The 18,523-nt window shown below is 34.6% G+C and overlaps 3 protein-coding genes across 6 annotated transcripts in view; 1 reads left to right on the top strand and 2 right to left on the bottom strand.

Moving 5' to 3' along the window:
* The window catches only part of LOC114928318 (solute carrier family 2, facilitated glucose transporter member 1), a 31,312-nt gene extending 17,220 nt beyond the window's left edge, over window positions 1–14,092 (bottom strand). Inside the window, exons 1-4 of one of the 4 annotated variants that reach the window (XM_029299426.2) lie at window positions 11,152–11,170; window positions 3,220–3,251; window positions 1,851–1,910; window positions 1,323–1,346 (exon numbers count right to left, since the gene is read on the bottom strand). In XM_029299426.2, the coding sequence (XP_029155259.1) occupies window positions 1,323–1,346; window positions 1,851–1,910; window positions 3,220–3,240 (105 nt within the window). In that variant the 5' untranslated portion in view covers window positions 3,241–3,251; window positions 11,152–11,170. Of the gene's footprint in view, window positions 1–1,322; window positions 1,347–1,850; window positions 1,911–3,219; window positions 3,252–5,643; window positions 5,757–11,151; window positions 11,344–12,597; window positions 12,848–13,003; window positions 13,149–13,947 lie in introns of those variants that run through there. The other 3 variants (XM_029299425.2, XM_029299424.2, XM_029299423.2) reach the window with 3 other exon arrangements.
* LOC114928323 (GTP-binding protein 10 homolog) lies at window positions 14,056–16,123 on the top strand. The gene is made up of 4 exons (XM_029299434.2): window positions 14,056–14,439; window positions 14,723–15,026; window positions 15,111–15,329; window positions 15,455–16,123. Exons 1-4 carry the CDS (start codon window positions 14,401–14,403, stop codon window positions 16,060–16,062), a joined length of 1,170 nt encoding a protein of 389 aa, XP_029155267.2. The 5' UTR covers window positions 14,056–14,400; the 3' UTR covers window positions 16,063–16,123.
* A 134-nt stretch (window positions 16,124–16,257) lies between these two features.
* Tcs4 (Threonyl-carbamoyl synthesis 4) lies at window positions 16,258–18,463 on the bottom strand. Its single transcript, XM_029299432.2, has 5 exons — window positions 17,943–18,463; window positions 17,406–17,664; window positions 17,203–17,331; window positions 16,635–16,991; window positions 16,258–16,572 (listed from the first exon to the last, which is right to left on the bottom strand). The coding sequence occupies exons 1-5, from the start codon at window positions 18,179–18,181 to the stop codon at window positions 16,273–16,275; spliced, it is 1,284 nt and encodes a 427-aa protein (XP_029155265.2). The 5' UTR covers window positions 18,182–18,463; the 3' UTR covers window positions 16,258–16,272.
* Between the last annotated feature and the right edge of the window lie 60 nt (window positions 18,464–18,523).

The following is an 18,523-nucleotide window of genomic DNA, read 5'->3' as shown; positions in this document are numbered from 1 at the left end:
GTATGATCTAATTTGCATGTAAATACCGCTGATATAAACGCACATGTTCCTGACACTAGGAGTCATCAAAAATTGCGTTCTATAAAATTCAACGTTTCTGACAATAAGAAAAGTAGATGTGTCACGACACGTTATTCGGTGTCAATTTATCATTCGAAAAATTAAATATCTCGTCTTTTAAACAATGCAATATATACATATGTCAAAATAAAAAGTTAAAACCTGTCAAAAAATTAAATTTTATTTAATCACCTGCACAATCTATCCTTTTATCTATTAAACTTTATTATATATATAAGAGAAAATTTTATTATATATATATATATAATATAAAATAATCCTTTTTCGTTAATTACTTTTAATTTTCATGGTCATATTCCTTTTGTAGAACAATGATGCATAAATTAAGTCACAGAGATATCTTATTTCAATTCATAACAAAATAAAGAAAAGAATTATTATTTTGCCAGCAGTCCTAATAATTTATTGAATCAAAATTCGGCAATATTTGAAAATATTTTTCATAATACTTTGAAACTTAATTATTATAAATTTGTTATATAAATTTATTATCAGTCAATAATAATGGATTACGTTAAAGTAAAAAAAAAGTGTCTAACTTAATTCTATTATAACAGATTATAATTTTCACTATTATATTTCTTTCGTAAAAACTTAATTTATGCCTCTAAAACCTTTTAGCGTCGGCAAGTTGCCACATAAACCGATAACTAAATGCTATATCGCCCTTCTTCCTCTCCCTCTGTTTCTCTAATCACCGAAATTTCAACACATTGCCGCGATAGAAGCGTTATCTCTCGTGAACTTTGAATCGTGTTTAAACTCGCTTTCGGCGGCCGAAAGAGAAATACATAGTGAATTATTATTTCGATTATTATGTTTGCCCCATCACAACACATGTAATTGATAATTTAACATATACGTATATACAGTGGTGCATTATTCTCGCCTCGGAGATGCTTATCTTATCGTTTTAATATTTTATTTCGTCTGTCTCTCTCTCTTTTGCGATACAATCGTGTGTTTTGTACACACATCTGAAATAACTGTCGATGTACTGTGTACCCAAGACACGACAGGAGGGGTTCGTCTACTATATACCGACACATCCGCTAATGGGACGAGACCTCGTGATAATTCGCGAGTCAATGACTTTGGCGAGACATAAACAACGGCTCATTACGCACGCATGCATTTTTCCCTGCGCGATGCATACTCGACATTAAATAATAATTCGCCTCCGCCGTCGAGGCGCGTCGATTCATCGCGACGAATATGTTTGGTATTGCTTGGTTACTTACCCAGTCCTTATCGCTCGTCGGGGACTGCGTGCAAAAGAAGGAAGATAAAAAGATAAGCGAGGGAGGAAAAAGTCGAGATTATTTCGTAAGAAATTTCGTAAGAAAAAAAGGGTTATCGCGTTTGTTTGGGCGGTTTATACAAGGTGGATAAGCTAAGAGATTATAACGTGTGACTTTACAAGATCGTAAAGAATTTAGAATAAATAAGCAAGAGAAAATTTTAGTTTATATGTAATATAAAAGAACTCTCTCTCGTTAATTGTTTTTAATCCTCGAGTATGGTCGTATTTTTGTAAATAGAACAACGATGATTAAATCGCAGAGATATTTTGTTTCACGATTCATCATAAAAAGAAAAAAAATGATTTTGTCAGCCATCCTAATAATTATTGAATACAATTCAACGATATTTGAAAATATTTTTCACAATATTTTGAAACTTGAACAATGTCCAGTCTCTTCTGCAGCGACTTACCGCGCAAATACACGACTATATTCGAGAATCAACATCGGAGAAAGATGAATTACCTTCGGGGCTGGGGCCAGTGCCGTTGGCGTCGCCGCCTGTTCCTGAATGTCGTCGTTCGACTAGAGAGGAAAATGTTTAATTATACCAATCTTGTGACGTACACGAGTGACGGAGGCGTAGGAAGTGCAAGACTGCATTTAGAAGACATCGCGATATTAATCCAATTTTTGGAAAACATTTTATTTAATTCTTTCGAGCACAAGTTTCATTTTTCATTTCATTCTTCAAGATCTTAAAATATCCAGCTGAACTTTATTGTTATTTTAAATCTATCTTCGCACTCTTTAATTCACTCTGCAATTTAATGCTCTTTATGAAAGTTGCTACATAAATAAGAAATTTAAAAAACGTAGAACCTCTTAAAGTTGCATGCTTATATTAATTTGAATATGAATTATCCATGTTTCATTTAATTCTTTAAGATCTTAAAATATCCAGCTGAACTTTATTGTTATTTTAAATCTATCTTCGCACTCTTTAATTCACTCTGCAATTTAATGCTCTTTATGAAAGTTGCTACATAAATAAGAAATTTAAAAAACGTGGAACCTCTTAAAGTTGCATGCTTATATTAATTTGAATATGAATTATCCATGTTTCATTTAATTCTTTAAGATCTTAAAATATCCAGCTGAACTTTATTGTTATTTTAAATCTATCTTCGCACTCTTTAATTCACTCTGCAATTTAATGCTCTTTATGAAAGTTGCTACATAAATAAGAAATTTAAAAAACGTAGAACCTCTTAAAGTTGCATGCTTATATTAATTTGAATATGAATTATCCATGTTTCATTTAATTCTTTAAGATCTTAAATATCCAGCTGAACTTTATTGTTATTTTAAATCTATCTTCGCACTCTTTAATTCACTCTGCAATTTAATGCTCTTTATGAAAGTTGCTACATAAATAAGAAATTTAAAAAACGTGGAACCTCTTAAAGTTGCATGCTTATATTAATTTGAATATGAATTATCCATGTTTCAGTTAATTCTTTAAGATCTTAAAATATCTAGCTTAACTTTATTGTTATTGTAAATCTATCTTCGCACTCTTTAATTCACTCTGCAATTTAATGCTCTTTATGAAAGTTGCTACATAAATAAGAAATTTAAAAAACGTGGAACCTCTTAAAGTTGCATGCTTATATTAATTTGAATATGAATTATCCATGTTTAATTTTTCATTTAGTTCTTCAATATCTTAAAATATCCAGCTAACTATATTGTTATTTACATAAATAAGAAATTTAAAAAACGTGGAACCTCTTAATGTTGCATGCCAATTTGAATATGAATTGCCCATGTTTAAATTTTTAATTCTACGCCTCCAACAAACAAGGATTTTATTGTTAGATATGTAACATACCTTTTCCTTTTCCACGCCCATTGTTTAGGCAGCTTGAAAGAACAGGAAACAGACAATTGGTTAGTAAAATTCTAAGAAGCGCAAGCAGTGTTAAGTACATACATTTTTGCGGTTCATTAATATTTCTCAGTGCATTTATTTCTTTTATGCAGATACGACGAGACCCGAAAGATCGCCGGTATAATATAGCCCAAAAACGAATATAAAAGTTGTTTCGCGGCGATAAAGAGTATCTTTCGATGATCCGGCAAAGCGTCTTACAAAATGCAATATTCATCAATTAAGAACAGTCATCTATATCGCGTATTACGCAATATAAAAAAAAAATAAGAACTCATACAAGAGTGATAAATGTGAACATGATGCAATGCAGGTAAGATTGAGCGGAATATTTCGATATGTAAATCAAGATGTGCTTTGCAAATTGATATACTTAATATTAAACCTGTAATAATTTGTTATAAGTTTTATAGTAATTTAAATGTGTGTATTAAATAAAATTTTTAGATGGAAATTCCCATTCTGTTTACGGAGATAAACAAGATTCTTATAATGTAACAAAATTTAACAAGAGTTATCTATATAATATATGTATATTATACAGTCAACAAAAAAATTAATAGAATTAAATAAAATTACGGTCTCAATTTCCGTAAAAGTGTTATTTCACAAAATGTTTTCGTTAAAATAAGTATACGAAACAAACATTTTCATGTGTTCGCGTTTTTGACGCATTAATGCATACGTGAAATTCCACTCGGAAAACTCCATCTGTCACCTGTCATTGCATTGTCAATGGAACAGAATGACGCAACCAGTTTCCTATGTCCTTTTATTATTCTTTTCTTTCAACTTTATGCAAATCCGCGCGAGTAGGTGAAACATTTACTAAGCACGACTTGAACATGCGTTTGTGATGAGACTCTAAAATTGCTGTCGCTTTTTTAAAGAGAAAAAATGATAAAAAATAAAGGTTTAAAATTTATGTTCTTTGATTCGAAAAAAAATATAAACAATTATTTTAAATTCTCGTGCGCGAAGTGATTTTGATTAATTTAAATATACTTTGAAATTAATGCTTTCTTTACATTATCGATAATTTTTGAAGTTTCAAGTATCGCTGTTTAATAATATAATGCTGTCATCGTTCGATTGAACAGAATTTTTCTTAATCAACATGATGCGAGAGCTCATTGGTCTACTAAATCGTCAACTCTCTCACGCCACTTTTTTCTTAAAAAATCTTGAAAAGATAGCGGCTTATAATGATACCCTTACAATGACAGAAGATATGCGTAAAAAAAAATTACGTATTACAGCACTATCGTTCCGAAAGAGATAAACAATGTAAAGAAAATGTTTATCTGGGAGAATTCGATTAAAAAAACTGTGATCTTTAATTAAGCAATCTAATCGCATAGTAAGATGCAAAAGAAAATTTGACGTAAGGTTACAATTTTATCACAATATAATTATGCAATAATATGCACTTGCCTATCGATAATTTAATTTATATAACCCATTATATGCTTTAATAAAAATGCAATTATAATACTTTCTGCGTAAAAAGAATTTTATACGCAAATCGTATCCCTTGTTTACGATATTATCATGGATTTTTAGATTGGAAAGCACATGATTATTTGTTTATGAAATTGTGTCACGCACGCTGCGTATAATAGAATCAGATTTAAACAACACATAGAGTGTTATGTAACTGTAACGAGGTATTATACATACATCTATAATGTATCTCGCATGCGCGCGTATAATATATATTCAGCTTTCCTGTTTTTTATTTGTCTCGGATTTTATCCTGGCTTTTGTTTCTTAAGAAAAAAAAGATACTTATATTATTACATTAAACAAAAAACATACCATTCTACAGTCGCGATGTTGTTGAAGTGTCATTGAAAGACCGTAGCAAAGGTCAAACGTAAAGGTCAACGGGTATATCTTTCATTCGTCATGAATTCACAATATGACGACATTATGAAAGAAACTAGTGCTCGGTAATCGTTAAACGAGCCTCGTATTCGAAATTAATATAATCTTGACAAGCAGTTCGGACGAAACCTCGAGTTCTATATTCTTAAATTACTTCAGTACGACCATCCGGAGAACACATGGGGATGAATGTAAAAAGGCGGGTCTCGAAAGAACTTTGACCCGAACTATGTATGCGAAACAGATTTTTTTCTCGAATTTCACCTAAACTCCAGCGGATAAAATCGATCTCGACGATATTATAGACTAACCGTGACGTACGCAACCCCAGCCCCGAGCTAGCGAAGGGAAAGTCGAAGTGTTCCTGTGTTGACATGTGCACAGAAACTGGAGCAACGAAATCCACGACACGTGTGTAATCGTCGTCTTTTCTTTCCGGTGAAAAAAATGACCCGTAAAAAATATGTGCGAACTCACCTCTCTGGGACCTCGCGGGTGAGACACGGGAGGGATTCGTCTATTCTGAGCCCTCGATTCGATCCTCGTGCGCCTTAATACCCTCCAACGGACAGGGGTTGGCGCAGCTGGCGCGTCGACCGGTCTTGCGACGCAGGCGCGCAAACACGTTTCACCCCTTCGTGCAACCCCACTTCCGTCTGAGGGAGAAGAGCCTCCGCGTACGCTGGCTGATGAGAGCTTGCGTCATTCACCGGAATTTCGGCCGATCGTTAAAACAATGACGTCGCGCGAGAGGCGGGATCTGCTCGTCATTTCGAATGGTGCCACACGGAGATTTTTTTCTTGGAGTTTATACCCGGAAAATTATGGTAATCGTGGGACAATATGGTGTTGGAAGAATTTTAGAGTTTCTCTGATTAGTATTTAAAAATATTAATATATCTATCGCAATAAGATAGAAAATATGTTCGACTAATTTTACTATATATGTAAAATTTACTCTATACATTATTAATAATAATAAATATTAATCAGAAAATAAACTCATAAAATTATTTAATTAGAGAGAACTTTAACAAGATCATTAAATTAATTAATTAGAGAATATACCCTTATAAAAAATTCTTCCAATAACCATATTGTCTCATTATTACCATGATTTGTCAGGGTAAATTCTAAGAGAAAATTCTCTCTGTGTGGAATACTAAGACACTCTTTAATGTCTCGAGGGAAAATATTTATTGCGTTTTCTTCTTTCATTTCCTTTCCTCCGTCTCATCTCTTCGAGTACTAAAAATTGGCTTAATTTCAAATTGGCCGAGAACATCTGTGTACGATTGCTTTTGGATACATCTTTTTGAGAATATGTTATATGAAGTGTATTATGTAACAAGGAGTAATTTTGTAGAAATTTTTGTAATACGAAATGTTTTTTTCTTTCGCGATGGAACAGTGTTTCGAAAACTCGCGTGTTGAGAGCCGAAAAAAATCGATCTTGATAATAATTGGCGACAATCAAGTTACGTAAGCACGGTTTATCAATATATACATATATATTCGCTGATAAGTACAGATTAAACATACGGAAGCGATCGGCTCTTCCGCTGCCGATCCGGTAAGAAGATATAAAGTATTTCGCGATACAAGATATTATTCATGTTACCAATTTGAGAGGAAATATATAGAGGGGATAAAAACGAGAGGTATATCCATATATGAATGTCTCTCGTTCCGCGTGAAAAAGAGATTCGCGTCGATCGCGCCAGCATCCAGTGACGTCATACGTCTGTTGAGGGCTGGCACATGGCCAGATGCGATATCATCGCACGTTGACTAAAACTAAACTAAAATGTAACTGAACATTCATCTTATATCATTCCGGATGCTGCGGCTGACGTGACGCTCCCAAGAAAAAAAAATAAATGACATGCCCTTCCTCAAGTCCTATAGTCGCGTGACACGCATAAAATTGCAAATAAACCGATTGCATGCAATGCATTGTGACATTCCAAGAGTTATCTCAAAGAATAAGTTCGAGATGTAAAGACATTTTCAAAAACGATTATTTCGCTTAATAAATTAAACGTGTGTTATATGTATTTTTTTCGAAATAATGCAAATTTTTTTTAAAGATCGATTATGTTTTTCTATTTTTTTTCTACTCCACTTTCTGTACAACTAAAATTGAATTCAGTTAGCGATTTATTATATTTACGCCTCCATTGACGTCGATGCTCGATATACTTATCGAATAATCTCTTTATTACTTTCAATTTGTTACATTGGATGAATGTAAACAAACGGAAACGACTATAATTGATAAGTAATTGATCGATTAATAAAATAATGCAAATAATGCATTAATGCGTAATTAAAAATATGCGTGTGCAATTTTTTTTTTTAAACTCGAGACGTCAAGAAGAGCTTCCCAAAATGATGAGGAAATCGTCAAAATAAATAGAGAGCTCAAAATTTTAACATCTAACATTAATATTATCGTAGAAAATATGAGAAAAAAATTCAATTAAAATCGATGTATCTACTAAATTTACATTTTTTAAGTGCACACTTTCCAACTCTTTGCGATAATATTGCAAATACACAAGAGATTTTCGCAGATTACGCCTACGGAAAAATAAGAGCCGATGCGATCGGCTATCTTTATTTCCGCGTAAAATTACACTTCGTCGAGAGGAGCACGTAATAATTTTCTATTTTTACGTGGCGAACCCGCGCACGCGTGAGGCATACAGGCTAATATAATCTCTCGTGTCAGTTGAGTTGCAGTGAGACGTCCCGGCGCAGTTTTCCAGTCAGATAAGGCAAGACGATTCCTCTCTCGTTCGCGCCGGAAAGAGATACAGGACAGATTATACGCGCCTCCGCACACACCTACCGGGTCGGCCAATAAGATGCCACGATGACGGAGTCGTCTCACGTCGTCGCGTGAGTTTCAACAACGAAGGTGTATTCTAATCTCTTCGATGAATCATTCCCGACCTTACGTTCCTCCACCTTGAACGACGATAGCTGATGCAATTGTTAATGTACTCAAACGAAAAAATCATCTCGAAATCTCTATAAAATCTAAGGCTCCCGACTCCTCGTCTATCATTGGAATTGTGACGTCAGAAGCGAGAAAATGCACGCTAAAAATTCTTGCGTGCCATTTTTAAATAAAAAGACATTTCAATGAAACATTTACTTCGGATGGCTTTAGCACACTTTTAAAATACACACTTTATAATTAATCAACAGCTATATAAAATGACTGGACTGCGATATGAAGTCCAGTCCGTCTGGTCTTTGCACATGCAAAGTCTGATCATCAGGATCATTTTACAATTGTTGATTGACTGTCGAGGGAAAAAAATAGTTTTCAGACTATTCTACAAGTGTGCCAAAAAGACTTGTTGTTATTTCATTTTTTTTTAAATGGCACGCAAGAATTTTCTCGCCTCTGACGTCAGAATCCAACATAGCCGCGGCGAGGATCCAGGACCTTTAAAAAAAATAGAAAAAAAATGATATAATTTTATTATATATTAGTTTCACATACATTTATACAATAAAAAACGTATATCTAGACAAGTCCCTATGGAAACCGGTGTGTGTCTCGATCGATACGATTCGTTTACGTCATCGCGAGAATCCACCTGTTGAGAATAAAGGGGAAAAAGGAGGGGACAGAGGGCAGGCGCGAATAATTGTAGCGTGATATCGCGTGATATCGCGAAGACTATTTCTGTCAAAGTTGTACACGCATATCCGACACGTATTTTATATACACATATATGTATACGAACGGCATAATGATCCGACCTTCGCGCGCGATTAGCGCGGAAATTTTATCGAGCCTCAATGTCGTCGTATCTTTCGAGCGATACGCATCGCTTAATTACTCGCGATACGCAACAAGGGGGCATATATTAATCGAATGCTTAGAATTCCATTAAACTCGGGTCAAATGCGCGCGAATACAACAGCCGCGTACACAATACGCCCCGCATATTGCGTCATCATTCGCGGGCTAGCTTCGTCTATTGTCTTCTTGCATCCAATGGCGTAACTCGATAATAGCAAGATGATAGAGAAAAAAGAAGAAAAAAAGGTTGAAATAAAAAGGATAAAATCATATAAAGAGAGAGAAAGACGACGAGAAAAGAATATAGACTTGTCACGTGGAGAAGAGACAATTCACAGTTGACTGCAATTTTTTTATATTGCTTTATACTATTTGTATTACACTCGTGACAGAGAATTGGAATGTTAACGCAAATCCAGGAGAATGTTACTTGAAAGGGAAAGTTAAGAGTCGGATGCAAATTTTTCAGTAGTCGTGAATGTGTCCGATGTGCTACATAGTTACGCCACTGATTGCAACGATGGGGGATATTGGTAAAATTATTTGTTGATCGCAATTGTTGGAATCGGATCGACCGTGATGTAAGATGAGTTAGAGATCGTAACAATATTGGTGACACGATTCGTGGACGCTTAAGTTACGATCTCATTTCTGGAGGTCAATCGTGCAATCTCTTCTCCTTCAAGGGGCGAGAAAGTGAAAATAACAATTAATGTAATTAATAAATTAAATTTGCTAAAAAAATTAAGATCATTCAACAATGAGGATCCAGAACTGGACAAAATCTAGTTGAAAATTCCTCGATAAATTCCTCGAAAATTACTCCGATTTAAATAATGTCGCGCGAAATGATTACGTTACCGAAGAGAAACGCGTAGAGAAAAAATGTAAGAAGAGATTTATTTTATATATATAACAAAGAATTATGTGCGATGCTTGCCAAGAATCTAACGTGATAATCATCTCGACGTCAGTCTGTACTGCGGAAAAATTCCTGAACATAATGTACGCGAGCGCGTGTTTATACACCCATTAAAACAATTGACAATGTTTAACGAATGTTTCCTCGATGATAAAGTATAGCTACGATCTTATTCGTTTAACGGAAAAGAAGAAATACGCTTTCCTTCCATTTCACGCTATTAATTATAATAAAATATTGTTTAGATATAAAATATTGTTTCTTCCTCCCCCTCCTAAAACAAATAATTACAGATATAAAATGTCCCTCTGATAATCTAAAAGAATAAATAGCGCGGACGATCAATAATGAGACAGAGAAATGTCGAGTTTTTAACGATAATATTGATGCAAGACGGACATATCGTCGACGCGCTAATGGATTACACGTTAAAGTAACGCGCGCTATACTCGCGTGTAACGTGTTACACGTGTTTCGTGTACACGAGAGACGCCATCCGGCCAACAAGATTAAACCGACACGGGTCTTCCACCGCATTTACAGCGTTCACGAAAACGAAATGTGCGCGCGCGCGAAAGGTGTCCGCCCACCTGGCCTCGAATAAACCGCGATTTCGACATCGTCCTAAATATAAGATGTTTATCCCGCTAACGTTTTTCAATATATAGGTACATTCCTTTCCAATTCTCGGTTCGGCGCTCCGTCCGAGATATGTATCTCGTCTGGCGCCTAAAAGAGTACAAGCGCCTTTCTATGACATATTGATGTAATAAACACGTATTTTCTGATTAAATAGTGTTCTTGGATTTTAATTATCGCTTAAGCAATTTTTGCTTCAATTATTTTGAGTGCATTATTTGAAAATTCTTGTTTTTCAGCAAATTTGTCCAGAAAAATTTTTTTTCAAATGTACACATATGTTACAAAATGCATATTATTTTTTAATATTGTATGTATCTGTCTTCTCTGCTATAAATAAATAAAACTCAATTCTGGTAAAGATCGAAAGACACTAGCTATTGAGAGCGAATACTACGAGCGTTTCATACTTGAACATTTTCATTTAAATAAAATTGAAATCGCATCATTCTCAATGTTTTATCGTGATGGATTTCGCAGTTTTTTTAATCGTCATTTAAATCGCATAACGATTGTTTATAAGGAGCGTGTATTTAATCTCACGCAAGAGCAATAAACTCTCCGCTCATTCGATGAACATATATAGCTATGAAAGCCTTACCTTTCTCGCTGAGAGCGGTATAGTAGTTTCCCTGGTGTAAATCGGAACATTCAGATCGCTGACGCTGCTGCTGATGCTGGGTGCACGAGAATCGCCTCCGAGAGGTATCGTGAGATGCGTCGGCCTCAGAGGGTGCGACTCTGCGATGTAGCCATCGCCAAAATCCTCGTCGTCTCGTTCCATCTGCTCCATCTGTTTCATCGGAAATGCGAATTAGCAATTAGAAAAGATCGTCCATATATTTTTCATTTTTTCATAAATTTAAATTCTCTCTTTTCTCTTTTTTCTCAGAATAAAAAACAGTATCAAATATTTAATAATTTTATATAATATAGAATATATATATAAATAATGTGTACATATATTTTTTTTATTTATATATATAAAAAATTCTCTACTAAATTTAATTTTTGTCTTATATGTGTATATGTAAAAAGAAAAAAAGGAGAGTGTAAATTTATAAAAAAATTTAAAACTACAGTAATAAATTTGCATCTTTGTACGAATGTATAAGTCTGCATATTAGGCGGCTTATAATGTTAACATGCATTTTTCAACAAGTTCGAATTCTCGCGATTAAAAATACTCGAGAAATAACAAACTGATGATATTGTCACGAGGGTTCTCTGTTCCATTACTGTCAATTTTCGTAGTTTTCTGCGTCGTACATAAAATTAGCACAAGTGGCAACGACAACGGTACGCTTTCCCTGTCAAGTATTTGGCAGATGATCAAGGCTAGTAACCCGATGACACAGACTCCTCGCGCCCGCGTGTTCTTCTAGTTCCACGACCATTCAAAAACGATCAGGGGACGAAAAATCTGGCGACCGTTTCGCTAGATTGATTTTGCGTTCGATTTCGGATTCATCGCTGTGTCACTTTCCTATGCATGATTGCATTTTCTAGAGTATGAAAAAACAAAAAAACGAAGACGAAGGACATTTTTTTATCTCTAACATATTAAGTTTGTATAAATGGAGTTGCGATAATTAACGAGAGAAGAGAGACACGCGGTAACAATCTCGTGAAATTTCAACCTCGGACGAGAGAATATTGGAAAATTTACAGTATATGCGTTCTTCGGTGATTACGTAGTCGAGCATTCTCTCTCGAGCGGATCTAGTTATGCGGACGGCAAACAATGATATTGGCGTTTAAATTCTGCACAGCGTCCTACCAGCTAATCCTGCACACGACGGCTTTGGATCTAGATGTATGAGTGTCCATGCTGTGTGAGATAATTTCAGCAAAGAAACAAAGATTTATATGTATATATATATCATGCGTTATTAAGTAACGAGAAAAGCGAAAAGCTCTACGATTATAAATATCAAACACAATATTTAATGAATATGAAATAATGAAATTTGTAGTGTACGACACAAGCGGCAATCCTCTGCTTGGGAGATAATCATAAACTTGGATCTTGACGAAGGACGATTACCTCGGCGAAGATCTCAGGTGAAGGCGGTCGAGTGAGATTCGAGTTCGCGCGAATCCGACGTCTCGCGAGGAATCCTCGGGCGATTGGCGGCGACTACCCGGGGTTGATTCGGTAGATTCTTCGCGAGAAAAGAGAGAAATGAGAGGAAGTTTCGCGACGGGGTGGGATGCTAGATCGATTGGCAATCGGAACGCATCCGTGCAGTCGGGGTGTGCTCTTGAGACTGAGCTAGAGGACGCGTCGATTCGCCGCGACGTCGCCGTCGTGGATGTCGTAGTCGACGGTCTCTGGCTAGATTTAATTTTAACGCTTCGCGTACGTGCATCTTCTTCGCCGTTCAGACGAGCCTCCGTCGAGAAGAGAGAGAGAGAGAGACGGAGAGAGAAAGAGATGGACATTCTCTTACCCCGCCTCTTTGGCGACGCCGCCAATTGATCCGCCGCGATATCCTCCTAGTAATTGGTATCACTTGACCCTAGGATATGCATCGACTCCTGGAGAACTGTCGGCTCATTACCTCGGACGAGAAAGGCCGCGTCAATATTTTTTTTCTGCACAGAGTAGAAGGAGATGAGAGTCGGAGAGTTAAACTACTTCGGTTAACTTTAGCTAATTTAACTGGCAACGGCGCATATACTATGTGTAGCTTATATAAACAAAATCATTTTTAATACTTCACATACATATGTGTGTTGCAGAGACATTTTTTTATTTTGCTCTCTCATTTTTATACTTATCCTTATCGAAATTGCTTTAAATATTCTCGGACTTTTTTTATATTCTTTTATATTATTTTCTAATTTATATTATATTTATATATTTTTTTTTATTGATACTGTACTATTGATTAAGAAACACCATATTTCTGTTTTGGTATAAATCAAAAATATTGCGATTTGTGTATATCACAGATATCATATGATTGCGTCAATGAAATATATATATGCCGCGACATGTGAGCGGTGACTTCCTTCGTGTCTATTTCAGCATCACGTGGTTCATTCCGGAGCACGCGGCTAAATGATAAATAAACTATAATATATCTGTTTAACGTAGATGTTTCTTAAAGCTACATATGAATTCCTTTAGCAACTTTGTTTATACACATACATATATATGTACATACGCGTGTATCACAAATTTTTCATTAGAAGAATTAAATTTATATACACAAAGATATTTATAAACATATTAAATCAAAACTTGAATTATGCTAAAGAGATGTATAACAATAATACATAAAAACAAACATTTCATTGCGAGGAAGAGAATGAAACAGGAAGAAGGAAAAATCGTATTTTTCAAAATGGACGCATTATTTAGAAATAAAATAAAAATAACAAAATGCACCTTTCGTAAGATCCATTATTGTAAGAGTTTCCATCTTCTAGATCTCAGCTTCCTAGGAGAGATTTGGACCAGCCAGGGAAGAAATCCATCGCGTCTGATTGTCTGAATAAGATATATTCTTCTCTGAATATATCTCGAAGCAGGACGTTGCCGGAAAAGACGGTTTACACTTCCTCAAGTTGCACTAAAAATGGTGGGACCGAAATGAAGACTTAATGTGCCATCTACTGGCCATCTTGCGAACTTATCGACGAATTTCGATCGATAATTTCAGTTGATAAGTTAATTTGCCGTAGAAATATACGGCATGGCTGACAATAATTTAACCTCTCTAAAATGACATATGATTGATAAATAAAATTAAATCAAAGGACACGCAAATATAAAAACGTGGGAAAAAAATAATTAAACAAAATTTGAGAAAATTACGTATTTCTCATAACACTTATTATAATGGTACTTTTGACACCAATTTTAGAGTGTGTTAAAAAGGTAAAGATTTTTTTGTTAAATTACGCTTATTATGGAACATTTGAATTAATATCTACGTAATTAACAATTAATATTTGAACAGGAAGTGTTAAAATATTAATAACGTTATTATATATAATTATGTCTTATATAAAGTTATTACATTTATATTATTTAGTTATATTAAAAGATTGAAAGAGTCTCTTTGACTGTCTTCGGCCGATAAAAGCTAAAGATTATAACCCAGGTTTTTTTAATTATTTAGTTATATTTTCAAAAGAAACGTTTCACTTTTGTACCTTAGCTTCCTAGAAAATATCTACGCTCAAACTTCCTCGACACACTACGTCTTCATGTTAGAGGAGGTACGGGTGGTTCTGGATTACCTCGTTATGGTGGAATCGGAGGCGCAGGAGGTAACGTGTACGTCGTTGCGAAGGATGGGCTGACTCTAGAAAACGTTGTCAAGAAGTTGAAGACCAAACGGATCAAAGCAGACTCTGGAAGTGACAGTGCGGCCAAGGGAATTATAGGTGCACCTGGTCAAGACACGACTATTTCAGTCCCATGTGGCATTTCGATATACAATCAGAATGGAATATTATTAGGTAAATAAGATTTTTTTAAGTATCACAATCATATATTTTCTGTGCGTTCGTCGTTTCTCATTTCTTTTTCTATTGAAAATTTAGGAGAATTAAACAAGGAAGACACAAAACTACTGGTAGCGAAAGGTGGAATAGGTGGTTGTAAGGAAACAGGTTACTGTGCAATGAAGGGAGAATCTCAGACGATAAAACTAGACTTGAAGCTAATCGCCGACGTCGGACTGGTCGGCTTTCCTAATGCCGGCAAGAGCACATTATTGGCAGCAGTTTCAAAAGCTAAACCTAAAATCGCTAGTTATCCCTGTAAGATCTCATTTCTGTATAATACCTTCTAATTTATTTAGTGTCATTACTTTATCTTAAAGAAATCTGCCTTTTTGTTAATATTTAAGCAAATATCAGATTTCGTAATTGTATATTTGTTGCAGTTACTACTATAAGGCCCAGATTAGGAATCATGAAGTATAAAGATCTTAGGCAACTTAGTATTGCGGACTTACCAGGTTTGATCGAGGGCGCGCATATGAATATCGGAATGGGTCATAAATTCTTGAAGCATCTCGAAAGGACGAAGCTGCTCTTGTTTATTGTAGACATACAAGGTTTTCAATTATCATCCAGCCATACACACAGATCTTGTTTGGAAACTGTGGTTTTATTAAACAAGGAGATCGAACTTTACAAACCGGACCTATTAAAAATGCCAACCATGATTATAATCAATAAAATGGACACTGAAAATGCTGATAGTATCCTCGAAGAAATTAAGCCGGCATTGCACGATTTATCTGGCTATGTGGCTACATGTCCAGAGGAAATGCGACCTAAGCAAATAATACATATCGACGATATTTTACCCGTATCTTTAATTTTGAACAATACAAACGAGATAGAAACAATTAAAGAGAGGATACGAAACATCTTAGATAAGTATGAGGAACAGAAACATATCGCTCAGTATGGCGATTCCTTGGACTTACAGCTGATAGATAGGATAAAACGACAAAACGAAGAACGCACACCGACTGTTATATAGATTCGTATAACATTATAAAAATAAATGTTTTATAAAACAAATAAATTGATTCTATTATTAATACCGACTCGTCAAAAGTGTGCTAAGATCTCTTTTAAAAGTGAAGTAATTTTTTCTTCCTCCAATTTTTTTCTAACAAACACATTTATTAATTGTTCGAAAATAAAAGGTCTTTGTTAAAATGAGAAATTGAAATTGCATATCAGATGTTTAATCACAAAGCCCCTTTAATTTTACTAATTTACATTTTATATTCGCATCTTGCACTCTTTCGATCCAACTTTCCCCAAGTGGTACCTTTTTCTCGACAGCTATCATTTCAATTTCGTCCCTATTTCGGATAACACCTACATTCGCTATCCACCTTTCCACGCCGTTCCATGCTATCATTACGCCATTGTCGTTACACAATCGGGGTGGAGTTCTGACGAATTTAAAACTCTTTTCCAAGCAAACAATTTCTAAAGCCTTTGCTAAGAAATTGTTGCATGCCACTCCGCCAGATACTACCTGCATTTAAATAAATATATAGAACGAATAAAAAATTGATGTAAATTGTCTTACCAACATACCAAAGTTCGTTTCTCTGGCGATATCAAATTCAAATTATTAATAAATTCCATTGCCCTTTGTGTTCTGAGACACATATGCTTTACAACAGCTATTTGTAGTGCAGCGCAGAGATTATACACATCGGGGATTATTGTGTTCCCATCAATCGCAAATTCCTTTTCTTGTTTAAGAATGTATCGTAATGCTTTGTTTGATATACCCGAAAAACTAAATTGACAATTTCTCCTTCCCGTCATGGCAGGTTCAAAAACAAATTTTTTCGGATTTGTCGCTTTGTTCGCTGCCATTTCTATTGCTTGGCCACCACTCATGTGTGAAAATTCTGATATATTCGCAAGTTTAAGTCTACGAGCAATCTAAAATCATTATTAAATTACATTAGAAATCTTTTTGTCTTACATATCTTCTATAAAATTTTGCTCATACAACTTTTGGAAACAGAGATTCCAAATTTATCAAAAAAATTGTACTTGAAATAAAATATAATACGGATAAAATAATATGTATATATGTATATTAGCATATGTATATATAATTATATATAAATAGCAAGTTTTATAAATATACCTTATCAAAAATTTCACCAGGTGCATTATCCAATGTAGTACCTAATGTGTAAAATTGATTCACATTTTCAACAATTACTAATAAACTGTGGCCACCTGATACGAGCAAAACGAGATAAGGAAAATCTATCTATAAAATATTATATAAATTACTCTTGCTGTGTACAGCACATATGCTTAATATGCAATTATAATTGTACATACTCTTTCTTCCATCCGTACAGTTAAAGCATGAGCTTCCATATGATGTATCGGTATATATGGCTTGTTACTGATCCTAGAGAGGTATTTGCCAAAGGTATTTCCAACAGCGAGTGATAAAGGAAGACCTGGTTTAGTTGTGGTTGCAATAGCATCTATATCTCTTAATCTTAGATTCGCTGATTTCAGTGCGTCCTCGCAGACTGCAGTGATTCGTTGCCTGTGCATGTTGCCAGCGATTGTAGGTATTATGCCACCATATCTGAAAAAACAAGAATATAATTAAACACAGTTAAAATAGATTTTTAGATTGTCATTTATCTTGGAAATGATGTAGATAATTTTTTTAATAACCTGTATACACAAAGATAAATTTGTATTTTAAATAAATAATTAAATAACTAAACAAATTGTTTAGTAAGAACTAAATACAGGTTTAATCAATAGATTAATGATTCATTTAACTGTGAACTAAACACATGATACTCATGTTGATCTTTCAAGTATATGTAGCTCGTGAGATATGATAATCGCAATTACTTTAAGTGAGTAAGATGCTGCGAGTTTATCACCTCGCCTAATATTTTTCCTGCGGTGTCCACGATTCCGCATCCTGTATCGTCACAGCTTGTTTCGATTCCTAAAATAATAGCCGGCCTATTCGTATATTTTCGCGTAGGATTCCACATCCGGATACTCGTACGTAAAAATTCCGAACGTCTCGGTTGACAAAACTCCAATGACATTTTATAGGACAAAAAATACGCGCATTTAACCATTGTATTAAATATTAAATAATAAAATATTAGCACTGATGATATTAGTATGAATACAAAAGATTATAGGTTATATCGTAAACGTAGAACTCCAATCGCGTATATATCTTAATTAAATTGAAGTGCACAACTACGTCCTCATTATAATTGTTTTGTACTATTTTTTTTCTTCTACTAATTCTTAATAATACGATTATATATTCGAATTTTTATTCGCGCCATGTAACACGAAAGTCAATCAGCTGTTTTCTTTCGCTCTTCTATTGTAGTACATAGTTTCACCACTAGGCGGCGAATATCACTTTCAATTTCTCGTAGGTACACTTATACTACTCATTCAGTTTA

The sequence above is a fragment of the Nylanderia fulva genome, unplaced genomic scaffold (genome assembly GCF_048542155.1).
Source record: "Nylanderia fulva isolate GAGA-0341 unplaced genomic scaffold, ASM4854215v1 Scaffold1, whole genome shotgun sequence".
Lineage (NCBI taxonomy): Eukaryota > Metazoa > Arthropoda > Insecta > Hymenoptera > Formicidae > Nylanderia > Nylanderia fulva.
Note: the sequence above shows the minus strand (reverse complement) of the source record. Positions and strands in the feature narration are given on the sequence as shown.

Excerpts from the sequence above, each read along its gene's own strand:
- LOC114928323 (XM_029299434.2), top strand. The coding sequence starts at position 14,401 with ATGGTACTTTTGACACCAATTTTAGAGTGTGTTAAAAAG. Across the intron at positions 15,027-15,110 it reads TCAGAATGGAATATTATTAG|GAGAATTAAACAAGGAAGAC; the intron begins GTAAATAAGATT and ends TTGAAAATTTAG. Across the intron at positions 15,330-15,454 it reads TAAAATCGCTAGTTATCCCT|TTACTACTATAAGGCCCAGA; the intron begins GTAAGATCTCAT and ends TATTTGTTGCAG.
- Tcs4 (XM_029299432.2), bottom strand. The coding sequence starts at position 18,181 with ATGGTTAAATGCGCGTATTTTTTGTCCTATAAAATGTCATTGGAGTTT. Across the intron at positions 17,665-17,942 it reads CAGCATCTTACTCACTTAAA|ATATGGTGGCATAATACCTA; the intron begins GTAATTGCGATT and ends TTGTTTTTTCAG. Across the intron at positions 17,332-17,405 it reads CTGTACGGATGGAAGAAAGA|ATAGATTTTCCTTATCTCGT; the intron begins GTATGTACAATT and ends AATATTTTATAG.